The sequence below is a fragment of the Papilio machaon genome, chromosome 4, assembly GCF_912999745.1.
Source record: "Papilio machaon chromosome 4, ilPapMach1.1, whole genome shotgun sequence".
NCBI lineage: Eukaryota > Metazoa > Arthropoda > Insecta > Lepidoptera > Papilionidae > Papilio > Papilio machaon.
In genome coordinates this window covers 5,183,947-5,202,445 of record NC_059989.1, presented here as the reverse complement: position 1 = coordinate 5,202,445, position 18,499 = coordinate 5,183,947, and the positions used below count along the sequence as shown (strand labels likewise).

At 34.1% G+C, this 18,499-nt stretch overlaps 2 protein-coding genes across 5 annotated transcripts; one reads left to right on the top strand and one right to left on the bottom strand.

The window, feature by feature from the left end:
- The first annotated feature begins 15 nt into the window (after nucleotides 1-15).
- On the top strand, nucleotides 16-4,370 carry LOC106710815 (F-box only protein 21). 2 transcript variants are annotated; one of them, XM_014502986.2, is made up of 10 exons: nucleotides 16-409; nucleotides 939-1,067; nucleotides 1,163-1,309; nucleotides 1,384-1,570; nucleotides 1,656-1,841; nucleotides 2,045-2,340; nucleotides 2,487-2,625; nucleotides 2,699-2,788; nucleotides 3,247-3,472; nucleotides 3,556-4,370. In XM_014502986.2, the coding sequence occupies exons 1-10, from the start codon at nucleotides 246-248 to the stop codon at nucleotides 3,738-3,740; spliced, it is 1,749 nt and encodes a 582-aa protein (XP_014358472.2). In that variant the 5' UTR covers nucleotides 16-245; the 3' UTR covers nucleotides 3,741-4,370. The 2 variants fall into 2 exon arrangements, with proteins under 2 accessions (XP_014358472.2, XP_014358473.2); XM_014502987.2 differs by having other exon boundaries at nucleotides 17-409; nucleotides 3,253-3,472; nucleotides 3,556-4,369.
- A 1,120-nt stretch (nucleotides 4,371-5,490) lies between these two features.
- On the bottom strand, nucleotides 5,491-16,735 carry LOC106710821 (dnaJ homolog subfamily B member 6). Of its 3 annotated transcripts, none has more exons than XM_014502996.2 (7): nucleotides 16,569-16,735; nucleotides 9,373-9,468; nucleotides 9,187-9,296; nucleotides 8,484-8,621; nucleotides 7,045-7,227; nucleotides 6,416-6,674; nucleotides 5,491-6,250 (listed from the first exon to the last, which is right to left on the bottom strand). In XM_014502996.2, the coding sequence occupies exons 2-7, from the start codon at nucleotides 9,435-9,437 to the stop codon at nucleotides 6,151-6,153; spliced, it is 855 nt and encodes a 284-aa protein (XP_014358482.1). In that variant the 5' UTR covers nucleotides 9,438-9,468; nucleotides 16,569-16,735; the 3' UTR covers nucleotides 5,491-6,150. The 3 variants fall into 3 exon arrangements, with proteins under 3 accessions (XP_014358482.1, XP_014358480.1, XP_014358483.1); XM_014502994.2 differs by lacking the exon at nucleotides 16,569-16,735 and adding an exon at nucleotides 14,636-15,087; XM_014502997.2 differs by lacking the exons at nucleotides 8,484-8,621; nucleotides 16,569-16,735 and adding an exon at nucleotides 14,636-15,084 and having other exon boundaries at nucleotides 5,493-6,250.
- Nucleotides 16,736-18,499: the final 1,764 nt, after the last annotated feature.

Below are 18,499 nucleotides of genomic sequence, written 5' to 3'. Positions count from 1 at the left end.
CTGCGCCTTGCAACTGCGCAATACCTGTCATATGGTACTACTTGAGTTCTGACAAATATCGATTTTGCATTCTGTAGTTGTCTTTCGCTACTAGTTATCTTGTTATTATTTGGTGACATTTCTATAGTTGTTTGTTATGGAAAAATGATACAGATTCGTATTCATTGTTCGTGTAATGTGATTGCTTATTAAAACAACATACAATACATATTCTCAACATAAATAAGTGCAATAAGAATAAAATTATGGAGAACCCAATTACAATATTCACTTTACCCGATGAACTTATATTTATAGTGTTAAAATATAATGATATTCGAGATGCTATTAATTTTAGTGCTACATGTAGGCACTTTCATGATTTGGTGAAGAGTAATCAGAGCTTTTGGGCATATAAATTCAAAAGAGAGTAAGTTGATTAAGATAAGAATTCTTATTTGAATGCTATCAGACATGTTTTTATGTTTGAGATACATTACAGCAACGTTCTGTTTGATGTCTTCGACGTTAATTCTTACGATCAACCTATAAACGTTTATAAACTAAATGTGTTTTTTGTCATTTGAACAATGAATCAATATATTGATATTTACTATACAAAAGTACCATTATAGATTTTCTTATATAAGTTATATTTAGATCTGTTTATATTCACATACATTATCCATTATTATGACCTATATTATCTCTAATTTGGAATAATTATCAAACTTGCATCATGATTTATGCATTCTGTAAACTATGGGGCTTACCCTACTGCAAACCTTCAGTATTTATTTATGGCAAATTAAAATCAAACAAAGGTGTTATTATGGTTTGGTACATTTTCGTGTTATTTAACTTAAAAGTTATAATACATATTTATTTCTAAAGTTTGTCAAAGGTGGTAAATTTGCAAAGAGAGCCATAAAGTATTGAAATGCCAATAAATATTACAGGTTGCCATGTGTCTTTGAAGTTGCCGACCAGTACGGCAGTGGTATTTGGCTAAATGAGTTAAAAACATTTTTGCTTCAAAAACAAAGCATTTATAAAGAGTTATTGGAATTGTCTCCAAGACATTACTGGTTAGTAAATATTGGTGGTTTAATTTATTATTGATTAACTAAATAGAAGTTATTAAGATGTTAATTTAACTACATAAGGCTTTGTGTAATTTTAGGAAAGTTGGTCAATTTTCTCTTAAAGATGTTGTTCATTTCTTCAAAGTTTCATCTACAAATAACCTTGGCTATTATTATACCATTTCCATACTGCACAACATAATCAGAACTGGTTATAAAAACATGGTTCAGTATGATACAGCAAAGTAAGTAAACTTAGTAATTCAATTAAAATTTCCTCTCATTATACTTCTTAAAAAAAAAAAATCTTTCTTTACAGACCGTATACATTAACTGAAATGCATTATGCAAAATGTGTACTCAGTCATATAATACACTGTTATCTTACTGTGAAATGGATAAAAAGTCAGATGATTCAAGAAACTCCTCCGGAAATTGTTCTCAATTTCATTGTGCAGTGGATTGATAATGAGAACTTTCACTTTTTTGATGATGTTGAAAACAAAGTTTGTATTAATTTAGCCTTTCAAAATTATTGTCAAACTATCTGTTTTTTTTCAACTGTTGTATGTAAATGAAATTTAAATTCAGTTGCAGATTTGGGCGGATAAAGTTAAAGTATATTTGAAAAATACCCATCAGGATGAACTGACGGGCAGTACTGATAATGAATACACTCCAGCTCAAATTTTCTCTGCTGTTTCCACTGTCTTGTTCAATCAGAACCGTATGACTATGACAACTTCAGCAAACTTGGATACCCTTGATGTAGTAAAGGTAGTCATTTAAGCAATTTTTTGGTAAACCATTACTGTATACCCTTATCACAGAAAAAAATTACTGGCAAGAACAAATTGCATTGAAAGGCTGAGTTAAAATTTTTTACTGTTACTTTTTAATTTTTTAAGATAGGGACCATTCTTCCAAATTATATGATTTTTTTAGAATAACTATTTATTGTAAAAAATGTACATTTACAGGTGTTGAACAATAAAGTGGGGAATCAAATCGCAGTGTACGCTATTTACCAAGCGATAGCCAGCCGATGCGGCGCCGAGTGCGAGCTGATCGTGTTCGTGAACCATTTGTTCCTGGAGTGGCGTTGCTATGACAACCCGCGCCAGCCCACCATATACAAGATACAGATCCTGACGGGAGAGCTGGAAGCCAATCACCGCTGTCCCTATGTCAGCTCCCGCTTCAAGTACAGCGCGGATGCTCTGCTGCATAGCCTGCACGCCTGCTTCGTTAAGAGCCTGGGGCCCATGCAAAATTGGTAAGTTTCACATTTCTACCTCAACTGTGTAAAATGGAATAATGTGGTCAAACTGAATGCTGTATTTCAGAAATCTTTATTTTCTCGATCGTTCCCCATTGGTTAATTTATTTAGTATGATAATTATTTAGTATTAAATATTTCAGGGCGTCAGCTAACGCGGCAGATCTGCTGGGATTCCTCGGTGGTACTTACACCACGCCCAGTGCATACGACATATTTTATCAATTCTTCTCTGGTGATATTGATTTGATTTCGTTGAATTCAACTCTCGATATTAAGAATGTAAGCAAATTGTTGGTCAAGCTAGTTGATAGATAAATTTGATTCTGTTACTAAACTTACTAACTATTTTCAGCTATCTGAGAGGGAACTGGCAATCATTCTCTCATTGGTTCACGTGAAAATACGGATGAATCGCCCACTTGGTAAATTTCAGAACAAAGCTGTAAGTACAGTCTTGCATAACTCTTTATCTCACGATGTGTGGTCACGCAACATGTTTTCGTCCTCCAGATCTATCTGTCAATCATCGTTTTAGTCGAGACTTTTCCTAAATTAAGACGAAAAAATCTATTCTTCAATTTATATGAATATATTTATAATGTGTAAATTTGACCCGTTGGACCGATTTATCGGTAAGCCGAAAGGGTTTCTTATTTTAAATACCCTAATTTAATGTGTTTAAACGTCACATTGCTTCCATGTCTTTTTTTATTTAGGTGTCTAGTTTTTTATAAATTGCAAATTTTGATTTACAATCAGTCCTTGAGAAATGGACATAGAATTACCACATCACTTGTTTAGTTAAGAACACATAGATATTTGACTAGCCTGGTGCAGTTAAAGTACAATAGGAGGAAGTATCCTTGGAAGACGAGATATTACAACGATAACTTGTTCAAGGTAAAGATATCGGAGGCAAAGCAGCATGATGCCACAGTACAGTATGCGGTGGGCATGGTGTGCAGCCACAAGGACCTGGAGTACCTGTGCATCATCCATGGCTGGGAGCTGAGCTGCAACGCGGAATGGCGCACGCGCCTCACTAACGATGGCCAGACCACCGGCTTCGAACAGCCCTACTACAATGTTGTGGCTAACGATCAAACCGAACGATATGTGGCACAGGGTGAGTACCCGTCTTGCTAAGGTATATTTATACATACTTTATGTTACACTTATTAGACACTGAATTTTGTGTTCTTGTTTTAGAAAATCTGGTGCCCGTTAATCGTCCAAACCGTTTGCTCCATTTGGAGGATTTGATTAGCAAAGAATTTAGTCATTTTGACGGCTTTTGCTATGTTATGAATGAAGAAAAGAAGAAAGAATATCCAGAAGAAGGGCCGATCATCGAGGAGCACCGAAAGCGTTGTATGACAATTGAAAATTATTAAATGTTGCAATATAATACAATGGCTGTGACACTTGTTCTACCCGACTGACAAGAGCGTTATGTTTTTCGCGCTGTAAGTATGTAAATTTGTTTTTATGTACGTAATTGTGACTAAACTATTGAACCGATTTCGACGATTCATTCGATTCGTCTTCTCCGTAGTGTCATAGGATATCTTACATCAGCACAAAACACATACAATGGATGTAATAAATAAAACTAAATTAGAAAAAAACAAGTTCGAATTTTACACGCCATAACTTTTTTTTTACGTTGCTAAATCATTTTTTTCTATATTCTCGAGAATATTCTAAAATAAGAAAGAGTTACATATTACAGATTATTCAGTTCTTTTTAAATCATTATTTTAAATGACAGCCAAATTATGGCGCTATTCATCCGCTACATTATAGCCGTCAGTCGGGTATTTTATTTTTTTAAATTAGGGTTGTGTTACACATATTGTAGTCTCCGTCGTTTTCAAAGATAATGAAAGGGATGACAGTATGTACGAATACGAGTGACAGTGCATTCAAAACCTACTGTAACAAGTAGTTTCTACAGATTATATCACCTGCACAGTTGATTTATAATTATATGTTTAATCAGAAATTATTATGATATTCAAAGAATTAAAAAATCTTATAGAAATGTAAATGAATATGATTGTCAATATTGATTTTATTTTCCTTCTTATAGTTATGTCACTTTTTATTAATAAGAATGAAGTTACCTACAAAATCCTCCCAAATTATAGACCCCATAAACTTTTCTGGCCCAGCAAGAGGCGCGCTGTTATGAAAATGCATAAAAAACTAGCTACTTTTTCGCTGATGCCCATCAGGCCAGAAAAGTTTGTTACACTATAAGTAGATATTCTTCAAAACCATTTATTGTAGAGGACTATATTAAATAAATAAAAAACCACATGAAATTAATATTCTTTATTTATATCTGTTGCAGTGCTTATTACATTAAATCAATTTCATAGGGACAAAGTGATGTGTAGACGTTATTTACATTCGATCTGACGGAGTTTTGACATTTATTTAGAAAAACACATAAAGCAATGGCACTACTAAATAAGGCATCGGAAATCATTGAAAAAACTAACAACGTTCCACAGGAAAATGATAAATGTAATTTCAAAAATATTACCAGAAATGGTGATCAATTTCAATCTGATTATAATAAAAAAAAAAAACTTTTTATATAACTTTTACTAAGTACTTTTAGAAAATATAGCAAAAAATCTTAATTGAACGTATGCTGTTGTACAAAATACTACATCCCTGTAATGTATACGCTATTTATTAGTGTCAAATGATCACCACTCCTGTAAAAGAATGTGCACATGCTTCATTTTGTTACTGCAAGGTATAGTTAACATTAAGTACTCAATTAGCATAGCGTAGCAAATTGTTAAACATACTAACATATTATTAATTAACGTAGCAAGACAATTATCCACCTTTGAAAAATGAATATTGTATATCATAAGCTAAAATTTCCAGACGGGAAAGTAAACCTCGTCAACAATAATCATGTTTAAGAGCAAGTGAATACTTCAAATATTTGGCCTAAAAATTATAACATTTTAAACAAGTTCACATATTCTAAATCTTGACCATTCTAGATACAATTTATTTCTAAGTAAAAAAGAAGTCTATTTGCAAATTATCTTATCAGATATGTCCTCAGAGTACATGAAATTTCTATGCAATATTGACGACCTTCCTTTGCAAATTAAAACTGCAAGTAGAATGATTAGGACATCAAAAGGAACGCAATTTCATTACGACGATAAAATAATCAAAAAGCTGAACTAAAATTGAATAAAAACTATTTAATCTACTGACAACGTCACACATTAGGTACTTATCAAATTACGTGAGCTCCCAATATGTGTACAAGTTATCGCACGAGGCGCACGATGCCACACGATGCCACACAATCAGAGTCCCACTCGCGCCCGCCATTGCCACTGCGCCTGCGACTAGCACAAAACGTTGCGAACAATCGCTAACACTAAAGTTATCGCAAGATAAGATAAGAAGCAAGGATCTTTTCGTGAGACTGAGATCAAAATCGGTGTGCCATACAACGTAACACATATATTTTAAAATATTCAAATAAAATTACTTAAAATTTTATTCAGTATTATTTTTTTCTGCAGTAATAAATTTATGTCAAATTAAAGTAACAAGCGACATTAGCCTAGGTAGAACTAGAATTAATATTTTGACCGTCTCAATATTTTCTAACATTACAGCAATTAATTTACAATGTCAGAGAACCTATAACATTAAATAAAGCAAAACTAAATGATAAATGGAACATGTAACTCGCGCAGTAGATATGAGTACAGGTTGTCATTTGGATCGAGTTTGGTTGTCATCATCGCAGACAGTCTAACTGTATGTGAGAGATTGAGGTACACCATTTACAGTCTTTGATTTCAGGACCCCATTCTCGTAAGACATCACAGTCTCCCTTCCATTCTCAGTTATCCTGTAAAGAATATAAATAAAAATACATGATTTTATAAGATACTGCCTTATGTGTCATGTAATTCTAAAACAAGGGGGAGAGGGTATCTTCCTATATATCTCTATGGGATTTTTTTAGGAATCAAGTTGGTTACTGGTTACACTAATACAAGGTAATAAAACTTACTTCTTAGTGGTGATTTTCTTTCCGTTGACGATGCGTGTGGTGGTTGTGGTGCTCTTCATGTTGGCGCTGCCGGGGCCGGCCAGCGAGCTGTTGAAAGTGGAAAAGGAGGTGAACGCGTTGCCGTTGAAGGCGGCGTGTGCGAACGCATCGTCCAGCCCTTGCAGCCCCAGGCCAAATGGGCTGAACAGCGAAGACGTAAGCGACGTGCTCGGATGACTCCGCCTCCCATGCCGGTGATGGTAGCCGTGCCCGTTCAGATCTGGAGACGATACACTCGTATTAAACTTCATACTACAATCATTTTAAAAGTTATACTCTAAAAACAAACTCCATTAAAAAAGTAATGATTTCTCAAAACTTCAGCAATTATTAAAATTATTATTACAGTTTGGATATAGGGCAGCAAATCAAGTTTTTATTCTCAATGCCGTCCTTTGTTATAAAAGTTAATTACAATACCAACCTATGATTCACCAAATAGGAAAAGCTTTGTAAAGGATAAAGTCAAATGAAAAATACGGAAGTCAGTTTGTCACTGGACGTGAATTTCATTGACGACAACAACAACTTCAACTATTCAAAATTTGTCTGTGTAACATTTAAAAACTAAAACTAGATTAATTATTTACCGGCAAACAAATCACCAAACGGAGAACCACCGAAAAATTCTCGGAATACTTCCTCGGGGTCTCGGAATGTGAAGGGGAAGCTGTGGTATCCGAACTCGTAGTCCTCGTCGGGGGCGGAGCGCCGGCCGCGCCCGTTGTTCAGCCCCTCCTTGCCATACTGATCATACACACGCCGTTTTCTTTCTGCACATACAAAACATGGTTAAAAAACTGCACTTGCTATGGAAAAAAGCCGATATTTACATGTATTTACATCTTATTTAATACGAACTAAAACTTATTTAATTACTTAATATGTAACGACCTTGGAAACTTACATTTTGAATATGTAATAAAGATATTACTATGCTTTTTTTAATTTTGTGTAAAAGCTTAATGCGTGGATGATTTTATTAGATCTTAGGCTGATACACGTCTTTTACACATTAAAACTTTTAATAAACTTAAAATAAGATTAATCAAATTCATCAGAGAAATAAAAAGTATATATATGTATATATAAATACAGCCCTGTCAGTAATAAGCTCCCTCACACTTAGTTGTAATTGTTGTTAGAAATTGTTAAATTATATTCTTTCTATGGTTCAATATTTCAATATATTAATAATTTGTATTAAGGAAATTTATTGTTAAATGTGTTTGATACATGAGTTATTTTCCATGATATGTCAATATTAGTACAATTTGATTAAAACTTGCAATGTCATACATATGAAAATTACTGGATCATTTTTACATATTTGAGATACCACATTAGGACAATAGTTTAAACATGTAGACTTTGTGAACACCAAGTTTGATCCCAAATAATGGTGGAATTATAAAATATTATAATTTTATTTCACTCTAAGACTGGGAAATCAAATAAAACTCATAATACATATGTATCAGGTAAAAAGGGCATATAAATAAAATTGTAAATACTAAAACATTAAAATGATTCAATCTTTGAACAAGCATATTATAGCATAGAACTCAATACATATTGATAGGCCCTCCTTGTTGAGTGATGTCATGCTGAGATAATTGGAAGCAAGTCACAGTTCACACCAAATGTTATTTCACTCACAAATCCAGACCATTAGTTTAGTAAGTAGGCGGTTTCAATAAACAAAACTAATTGTTATTTGCTTTATTATTTATCTGAATATTATCACTTTGTGTCCTACTTTATTATAAGGTATGTGGTGCAGCCCTGATTCATATATGAATAGAAATTAACTTTGCTACATTTCCTAAACTCGAGGTGAGGTGAGGGCAGTTATATGTGTATATAGGGCATTGTATGTACTAGAAATACCAGCATGAATATAAGTTTATAATTAAAGATCTGCCATATATCTTTGAAACATTAAAATCATATTACTTTTTTTACTAAACAAATCAGAGGAACGAAAATGATAATATTCACTGTACTGCCTACATGAAATTGACACTACCAAAAAATCGGTGAAAAGGTGTCTCTCCGAAAAACCCCTTGAAGCTAAAGTGTCGGTGGCCATTAACTCCATTCTTGCTTTGATATCTGTGACTGTGGTGACTGGAAGCCCGTGCATCATATACTTTCCTCTTGTTTTCTACCCAACAATAACATTATAATGTACACATAATAATAAATAGACAAGTGCTTGCATGCAGAAGTAATAGCCCAACCCAATTCCACATACAACATTGATCCACTTTATGAGCAGATCACTTGAGTGCATGTGAATATATGTGCACACATTATAGATCAATAAATATTTGTTGTGATATACAAATTCTTATCACATTAAACTATTGCTTCTACATTTACAATAGGTCCAGTAATATTAAGAAAAAAACATATACTATAATAAAAATAACATAATATAAACAAAAATATATCAGAAATTATGGTAAGGGAAAATAGACAAAGTTTGTATCGGTTTTCACCTATCATAATTTTTAAAGTTTTGATATAAAAATATGTTATATAAATACACACATTATTTGTGGAGTGCAGTTTCTACTAAAACTTTTGTAACTGCTGTTGTTGAAATCTAGTTGCAGTCTTGTTTTTCAGGTAAAAATGCATTAAGAGTGCAGTACTGTGGTTAAATTAAGGGATAATCCAGGTAGCTAAGAATTAAACATATGTGAACATTAAAATAAAACACCTACCATCAGACAAAACTTCATATGCTTCAGATATTTCCTTAAATCTTCTGTTAGCCTCATCAGCATTGTCTGGATTCTTATCCGGGTGCCATTTAAGAGCTAATTTTCTATAACTGTAAACAAGCAGATATTGTATAACACATCATTCAAAAAAGAAATTAACCATCTAAACCAAACCAAGACACTTACGCCTTTTTGATCTCCGCTTCAGAAGCAGTCTTTGAAACACCCAATGTTCTGTAGTAGTCCACCATATTTAATTACCCGCAAGGGGAATAGAATTATCTGAAATATAAAAGATTTAAAAACAACAGTAACATAGAGCACATATACTATTGGAATAAACTATTATTTATTTCCTTTAAAAATATACAATTTAATGAATATGAACTACAACAATTAAATGTATATTAATGTATTACTGAAGTTTGACAGAACACCCGCCTTTGACATGGCTGCCATGAGACGGGTGAATGTCACCAGGAAAACAAAAGAATACATCATTATTATTTGTATAGTTCCAAAGAGGATCTATATTTACAATGCATGTAGCATTTTTTTTTTTTTTTTTTTTTTTTTTTATAGGAGAAGGGGGCAAACGAGCAACGGACCGAGAACTATTTGATCCGACGCCCATGGACATCCGCAACGCCAGAAGAATCGCAGATGCGTTGCCGGCCTTTAAGGAAGGTATACGCTCTTTTCTTGAAGGTCCCTAAGTCGTAACTGTTTGGAAATACCGCCGAGGACAGAGTATTCCACAACGCGGCTGTGCGAGGTAGAAAGTTTCGTGAAAACCTCGTCGTTGTGGAATGCCACCCATCGAGATGGTAGCGATGAAATTTGGCGCTCTGTCGACTCGTGCGATGACGGAACTCGGCGGCAGGTATGGTTCCAAACAATTCTTCGGAACACTCCCCGTGGTAAAGGCGGTAGAAGATACAAAGGGAACTGACATCCCTTCGCAAAGCCAGTGAGTCAAGCCAATCGGTAAGACCCCGGTCATTGACGATTCGAGTGGCACGTCGTTGCACGCGGTCAAAAGGAAGAAGCTGGTATTTAGGAGCTCCAGCCCAGAGATGCGAGCAGTATTCCATATGTGGCCGAACCTGCGCTTTGTATAACTGTAAGCGATGGGCTGGCGTGAAATACTGCTTCGCTCTCCCTAGGACACCAAGCTTCTTAGAGGCCAGCTTGGCCTTCCCTTCCAGATGACCACGGAATTGGACGTCACTCGATATGTCAACGCCGAGGATACCAATGCTGGCTGAGGCAACCAGAGGAGTGTTCTCAAAGTTAAGGTTGACGACAAAGGGTTCTTTTTTGGCGGAAAACGCGCAAACTTGTGTCTTTTTGGGGTTGAATTCGACAAGGTTTTGTTGCCCCCAATCAGAGATATTACCCAGAAGGGTCTCCAGTTCGGACACAAGTTTATTCCGGTACTCGATGACGCTATCCCGAGAAACATTAGCTCGGGCCGTGTACAAAGCGTCGCCCGTACTATCGTCTGCATAACAATGGACGTTACTATGATGTAACAAGTCATTGATATGCAGAAGAAAGAGAGTGGGCGACAGTACGCAGCCCTGTGGGACACCAGCATTAATTGGTTTAGGGTCTGAGCATGCACCGTCTACAACGACTCTGATGCTCCGACCCTCCAAAAAGCTGGCAATCCAGGCCAATAGTCTCTCGGGAAGCCCATAGGAAGAAAGCTTCGAAAGAAGCCCTTTATGCCACACCCGATCGAAGGCCTTCGCTACGTCCAAGCTGACCGCTAGGGCCTCCCCTTTGTTCTCAATGGCTTCAGCCCATCTGTGAGTGAGGTACGCTAAAAGATCACCAGCAGAGCGACGTTGACGGAAACCGTACTGGCGATCGCTTATGAGCTGGTGCTCCTCCAGGTACCTCATGAGCTGGCAATTAATGCTAGACTCCATTATCTTGGAGAACAAAGGGGTTAAGGCAATGGGCCGGTAGTTCGCTGGATCCGAGCTGTCGCCTTTTTTAGGGATCGGGTGAATTAGGGCAGTCTTCCAGCATTTCGGGACCACGCCTAAGGAGTAGGAGTACCGGAAGAGACGCGTTAAGACCGGTGCCAACTCAGGAGCACATGTCCTTAGCACAATAGGAGGAATACCGTCAGGCCCACTCGACTTGTTGACATCCAGAGATAGCAGCGCTTTACGCACTGATCTCTGGATGAACTGGATATCCGACATAGAGGTCTCAACGCGCGGGATTTTAGGCGGCGAGTTACCTTTATCATCCAGTGTCGAGTTTGATGCAAAGAAGGATACCAGAAGATCGGCTTTCTCCTTTGCAGTATGGGCCAATGAGTCGTCCTCCCTGCGCAAAGATGGTAGTGATGGGCGACAGAAATTTCCTTGGACAGCCTTGGCGAGAGACCAAAATGCGCGAGTTCCGGATGGAAGGCACACTAGCTTCTCACCAATGCTGGCCACGTGTTCAGACTTTGCCTTTGCAATTACAATTTAGATCTGTATAAATAACATTAAAGCAATTTCCTAGTACAAATATGGTAGCACTTTGATTACTTAAACTTAACTTTGCAATTATATACTTTAATAATGCAAATCGAAATATATCCACTGTCTCAGCAAAAATATGAAAAGGAAATATAATTAAATACTAGTTCTATTTTTTGAGTTACTATTATTTTCTGTGTTATCCACATAACTGTAGTATTCCACTGTTTTGAGACTTGTTTAATAAATGTTGTAGTCAAAAAATCTCTGTTTTTTCAAACATAATGAGAAGGGATGAAACAACTCACTTATCATAACTTTTTTAATCAACCTTTTTTACCAAAAAAAAACAGCACATGTTTACTCTTTTTGTAAAGAATTAACTAGCCTATGTATATTTTTTTAAGGAATTGTTACAATTTATAAATTATATTCTCTATTGATAATTTACAAGATCTAAATGTGAAGTGATTTCATAAAAAAAATAAGTAATAAGTGGAATTAAAATTAGTTTTTGCAACTTATAAAGATTGCAAGTAATAAATAATTGATTACTTTTATTTGATTTCCTGTATTGATTGATATATACCAGAAAACTACAACTAGCATATCCATATTTGACATATGATGATGCTCTTTTGATATAAATCTCTACCTCTAGTTTAGATAACATAATTAACACAGTAATGAAATTTAAAAGCCCATTATAAAAAAAACACATACATTATAGCCTAAGCAAATTATTCATCTAATCTTATCATGTTGATGACACAGTGGTTGTGATGAGAAAATAAGGTAATACACAAGCACCCCATGCATATTGATCAAGAACATAAAAATAACAAGTTAAAATTATCAATGCAGTTATAAGCATGTTCTAATTTTTAAGCCTTAACAATAGCATATTTCACTTTTGACTAATGGTTGATTAAAAAAAATAGAAAAGGAGGCTATATGATGTAGTCTACTGTCACATGTCACAGCATTTTGCCTGTTAGCATGGCAAATAATTCTAGCAAAAATTATCATGTATAAATGCATATAATTTTATTTTTAGGTTATTATAACACCACAAAAGTAGTCGGTAAAAGTAATGATCACATAGTCATATAATGAGGCATAAGTCGCGCAAGCTGTGTTCTCATGTTTGCATTGTTTGGAAATGTTATTGCAATTACTTGAGTATTTGTAAATCTTATGTTTGTACGTTGTAATGTTAACATATTATCACAGGTGGGCACAGTTAATCGAAAAGTTAACTTCGTTAATCGTTAATTCGTTAATTAAAAAATTAACTTCGTTAATCGTTAAAGCGTTAAATTCTCGAAAATTTAACGCAAGTTAAAGTTAATCGTTAACAGTTAACCATACCAAAATTATACATACTAATTTCACACTTATTGTGGCGACACTTGTTTAAAATAGTAATTTGACTATACATTTTATAACATATTAGTATTAGAAACAAGTATGAATGCATTATAGTATATTTCATTACGAGAGCGGAAAGCCTGTCATTGCAAAGAGTTCCGACAAATGTCCACCCGAGCCGAGGCGCAGCCGAAGGTGAGGGTTGACAGTGGGAACCAGTTGTAATGACGGTTTCGCACGTGTACTAAATAACTATTTTTAATACAGTTGCGAAAAAATGAATCAATTTAATAGAATAATAAAAACACAATAAACTCAACTAACTAAAATGTTTGAAAAATGGCGCCAACTGTAAAAGAATACAAACAGAGATATTTTTTTGTTTTCTTCACCCATTCTGGGTAGGCAGAGGGAACTATGCCCAAACAACCAAATCTTCAGTAGATTATTTTAATTGATATGAAATGAAAATGAAATTTAATGAGATGAAATAAAATGAAACCTAACCATATTCTTTGAATCAAATCATTAACTCTGATATTGTAACAAATTAGGAGCTTCTTTTTAGAAATATTTGCATGAATCATAAAAACTTCAATGATTTTGTTTTTGTAAAAACTTCTTGGTTGGTTTTTACTTTTTAATAGACATTATTTTGACAGTTGGGAAAGAGAACGACTCGTGCGTTGGACGTTTGGAAAAGCTAAAGAAAAAGCACGAGTAAAAAATTGTTTTAATACAGTTGCTCAAAAAGGGATCGGAGGGTATTGCAGGGACGAAGAGCGTTCGGGATGTGGGCTATTACATACTCTTGTTTTATATACTCGTAAGGAAATATACTATTTCGAACCTTCTTTTGATTTTGTCCTGTTGGTCACGTCTTTCCCGGACGCTCTGATACATCACACTTGCCCGCGAACCATATTAATATCAATTATCAACTCGTTCGTTCACCATTTGAGTCGCCGACAGTCGCCCAACATAGTTGAACTTACGAGCGTGGCGTGGCACGTAATTTAAACAAAATGACAGCACGTCTCCAAGTTTCTAATTTAACGATTAACGGATTTTTATTAACGGAAGTTGAATTTAACGGGAGTTAACAAAAGCGTTAACACTTTTTGAAGTTAACTTAAAAGTTAATCCGTTAAGCAAAATGTTAACTTCGTTAATTAACGATTAACGGATTAACGAGTTAATGCCCAGCTCTGCATATTATGTTTTGCAACAAAGACGTTAGGAAGAAATACTTTCGTAATACATATCAACTAAAACTAGTTACGAAAAATTTTCAGTCAGTTCCTAGCTAAATCTATATTTGCATTAAACTGCTATTTAAGCTTAAAATAATGTTTATATTCCAAATATTAATTGTAAGTATATCACATAATCAAAAATCGATTACAAACTTATGAAAAAATTAAGAGCTGTCTTACACCTACACACGGTATGATGCATACAATGTTTTAAATAAGGCAAGAAACCTCTCTATATTTTCTTGAAAATATATAAACTTTAATAGAAAGAAGTAAAGTAATAAAGGCAGTGTAAATTTTCGAACTTAATTTAGATAATAAAAACAAAAATAAAACCTTAAAATAACATTTGTTCTTCCGGTGTATAGAGACAGGTGCAACGGCAGTGACCAAATCGATGTTTTTGTCGAATGTCGAAATTACACAATTCACTACACTTTTATCACCTTTGTATTTTAAATCAAACCCAGCATTGACATCCGATCACAATTTGATAGAAACTTCTATTATGTAGAATACACATGTACGAAACGGATGATTGGTCTTGTCCAATGACACTGTTGTTCGATCTGCTGGAGAAAATAATAACACTGAATCTATCACAATCAGGCCTTTGTTAAGCAATTTGTCATATAGCGTTGTCTTGAAAAGCAGTAAATTTTGGTAGTAAAAATTTGCTGAATAAAACAAAAGATGATAAACTTGGGTGTTTTGTAACCGCACCTATTTCTAATAAATATCAGACTGACATACTGTTGTACAGTTGTAGATACTAGCACTACCAACTTCTACCAACTACCACCAAGACCAAATTAGCAAGGTAATGTGGGTAGCAATAATAATTATACTGACGTATAAAATATAGGTGTTTGGTGTATTCGCTCGTTAAATTTCACTTATGGGTTCACCAATCAATTTTTACTGAACCTTAATACCTTGCACATAAAAAATAACAAAGGAACATCTAGTAATATTTTTAAACTAAAGGGCCTATTTTCTTTGTGTGTAGATCTATATATATCGACCGTAGGGTCTATAATTAACGAATGTATAGTTCTCTTTAATGAACAAAAGTGGTTAATTTATTTTAATTCAGTAAATTCTACTGATTAACAACAACATTTTAACACTGGCAATATTGACCGCCTATTCGTCATGGCAAGCTCCCATCGCGGGCAATGGAGGGAAAAGAAACGTAAAACTATAATCTTTGAAATTCAATTCATTAATCGTACGGTATAATTCTTAGCCACCACATTTAATAATTTAAAATACGGAAATAATGCATGGTTGTGTCAGTCCCGAGGAATGTTATTACATTTTTTTAATTTGGATATATACATATATATTGTAAAAACGATATTTTTGCCTAAACACAGATAAGCGATTGAGAATAAGTATCTCACAAATCTTTGTTATGTAAAACTAGCTTAGATAAATCAATTGTTTTGTTTACATTACAAAAGAATTCTTCAATGAAATAAAAAAGCAACACCGAAGATATGAGTAACACAAACACAGTATTGAACAATGCCATGAATAATACATTTGTATTTGTACGGAACAAAAACAACTGAAGTGGAAGAATTCGTTATTTACGTTCTTATTTAGCCTTTAGGTACAAATTATAAAAACTGCCTCTTGTGATTTCAAAAGGTGTAATCTTTTTTATTTCATTGTCAACCGATGGTCGTCCACAGCTAGACGTTTGCCTTCCTCGTGGATGGTATTTTTTTATTAACTGTACATTCTACTTATAACCACATTTTAAAACTGAACTGAAATCACTGGATAAATGGAACAAGAAAACTTCATACATAGATGCAAAACGTAGCAAATATATTGATAAAACTTACATGTAAATTGTCTTTACCTTATCTATAAAATTTCAAGTCTTTCAGTTTCTTGAGAGCTAATTTAAATTTTAACCTGCATATTATTTCTATAAAACAATCGTCTTAATCGTAGATACGGACAACCTAAGTATAGATTAATAAAATTACCTGCGAACTCGTTTCCGAGATTTTTATTTGTATTTGCATGCACCTATATTTTGTGTACACTACGAAAACGTAGTGTAAATCTGGAAAACCAGATTTGCGCGCGCCTACGAATTTTATCGTGCTGACTTTTGACTATACAACATTTTTTTGACTACTATATATAAAATTTTTAGTCAATATCAATGCCACAAGCGATTAAATTAATTATTTTGATAAGAAAGATTAGTTATATAATATGTGCGTAGAATAAATTACATTTTACATACCTATAGAAGATGACAGAGGAGCGAGAGGGTCATCTGATATTACGCGACCTTTGGCCCTTTGCTACCAATAACAATCACAATAATTACAGATGCATTATGCGCCCTTTTGTGGAAAGAGTGAGTGGAAAATTTTGACATAATTGGACAATATTGTCAGCTGCATGTATTGTATAAATAAAGGTGTAAAGTGTACTTAAAGTTTCCAATTAATTTTCTGTAACTTTTGCATTATTTGATCACTTATAATATTCACATTTATTTCTAGCATTATTATGAAAAATAATTCCTGCAAAATAAAATAACAGCAAAAGCAGTACATTTAACAGCAATCACATAAAATTTACCATTAGAGAAAAGTATTATTACATTTTAATGAAGATAAAATTATACAATACCAGAAGTGCGCCAAACCTATGAATCAGTCTGGCGCCGAAAATACTTTAGTAGTCACATTCAACGATAAAAGCTGACATCTTTGACGACCGCTTACTTATATTGCCGAGAAAATATTTAGTTACCTGGAACTAACGTTATTAGTCTGTTAATTAAAGAACGCAGAAGATAATTTACATCCTCTGCCTTTTTAAATCAATAAAATACTACTGTTTCTCGATTTTATTGAAATAGGAAACTTAGACGGTGAATTAAAACGTATATGTTATACGTCACTAGAATGCTATAATAAGAAGAGCTATTATTAGAGAATTAGACAAATAAATAGGTATAGAATACGTAATCACTTCCCAAGCGGCATTCTTATTATAGACTTCACGGCGAGTCGCGTCACAGGTTACACGAGACGGTTGATTTTTAGCGAACATTTTTGTATAGAAAATAATTTGTGCGTATTACTTTGAATATATTATTTATTACATAAGTCGTGTCTTTATTAACTTAAATTAGACTCGAAATGTGACAAGAAAAATCTTAAAAGTTGAGTATATACCTAGATGAAAACTTTGTGTTAGGAATAAATTAAATTTGATGACCACCGATTTAATAGTTGAAATATTCAACGACTATACGGACCTATATATTATGGAAATCATTCCTGTACATGTACAGATTTGTAGCGTGAAAAATAAAACCACTATTTACTATTGTAATTAAACAATTTTATGTAGCTTTACGATACAAAAGAGAAGTCATGATTGAAATTATGATTTTTCAATAGTTGCGTGGGACACTTTATTCAAAAATAGATAGGTGGATCATTTTAGTTGAAACCTAAAAATAAATCTCTACAATTATGAATCAATGATGAAAGTAATGTACACCTTCAGTGCCGTCTTTAGGATCAACGAGGCTATGGGCCAAGGTACTGGCTGGGGCCTATGTAAGGGATGGAAAATCCTTAAATTTTAACTTTATCATTTTTCAGTTTACAATAACGCAATAGGCTAAATCGTAACCCCGTCTCTTAACACCCCACATATGAGAGTTCAATAAATAATTTTTTTGAATCTAAAAAACTAATACCCCACCAATTCTAATTTAAATAAAATTGAATGAAAACCATATATTATAATCTATACACTAGTCTATATCTATACTCTTTCTATTTTACCAAGTGTGTGATTTGATATTTTTCTTATTATGTTATAAAATTTGTTGTTGTATATCGAAAATTTTCAGAATTGTGGGGCCCCTGCCTACCTCGGGGCCTCGGGCCAGGGCCCTGCGGGCCCTGCCTTAAAGACGGCACTGTACACCTTCGCAGTGACGCCGTCGCCATTAGAAATGTATATATGTAGACTGAAATACAAAAACCTAAAACAAAATTGCTGACTGGAGCGATATCTCTCAAACCTATCAACCTGGCAACTGGATAAGTGAGAAATTAGTTATTATTTACTATCTAATAAAAAGTTTATCTGCTGACAATTAAGAAGTCGACTACGGATCTTCTTAGACCTCTAATTTTCGATATA

Excerpts from the sequence above, each read along its gene's own strand:
- LOC106710815 (XM_014502986.2), top strand. The coding sequence starts at position 246 with ATGGAGAACCCAATTACAATATTCACTTTACCCGATGAACTTATATTT. Across the intron at positions 1,571-1,655 it reads TTGATGATGTTGAAAACAAA|TTGCAGATTTGGGCGGATAA; the intron begins GTTTGTATTAAT and ends ATTTAAATTCAG. Across the intron at positions 2,626-2,698 it reads CAACTCTCGATATTAAGAAT|CTATCTGAGAGGGAACTGGC; the intron begins GTAAGCAAATTG and ends AACTATTTTCAG.
- LOC106710821 (XM_014502996.2), bottom strand. The coding sequence starts at position 9,437 with ATGGTGGACTACTACAGAACATTGGGTGTTTCAAAGACTGCTTCTGAA. Across the intron at positions 7,228-8,483 it reads ACCTTTTCACCGATTTTTTG|AAAGAAAACGGCGTGTGTAT; the intron begins GTAGTGTCAATT and ends TTGTATGTGCAG. Across the intron at positions 6,251-6,415 it reads AAGAAAATCACCACTAAGAA|GATAACTGAGAATGGAAGGG; the intron begins GTAAGTTTTATT and ends TATTCTTTACAG.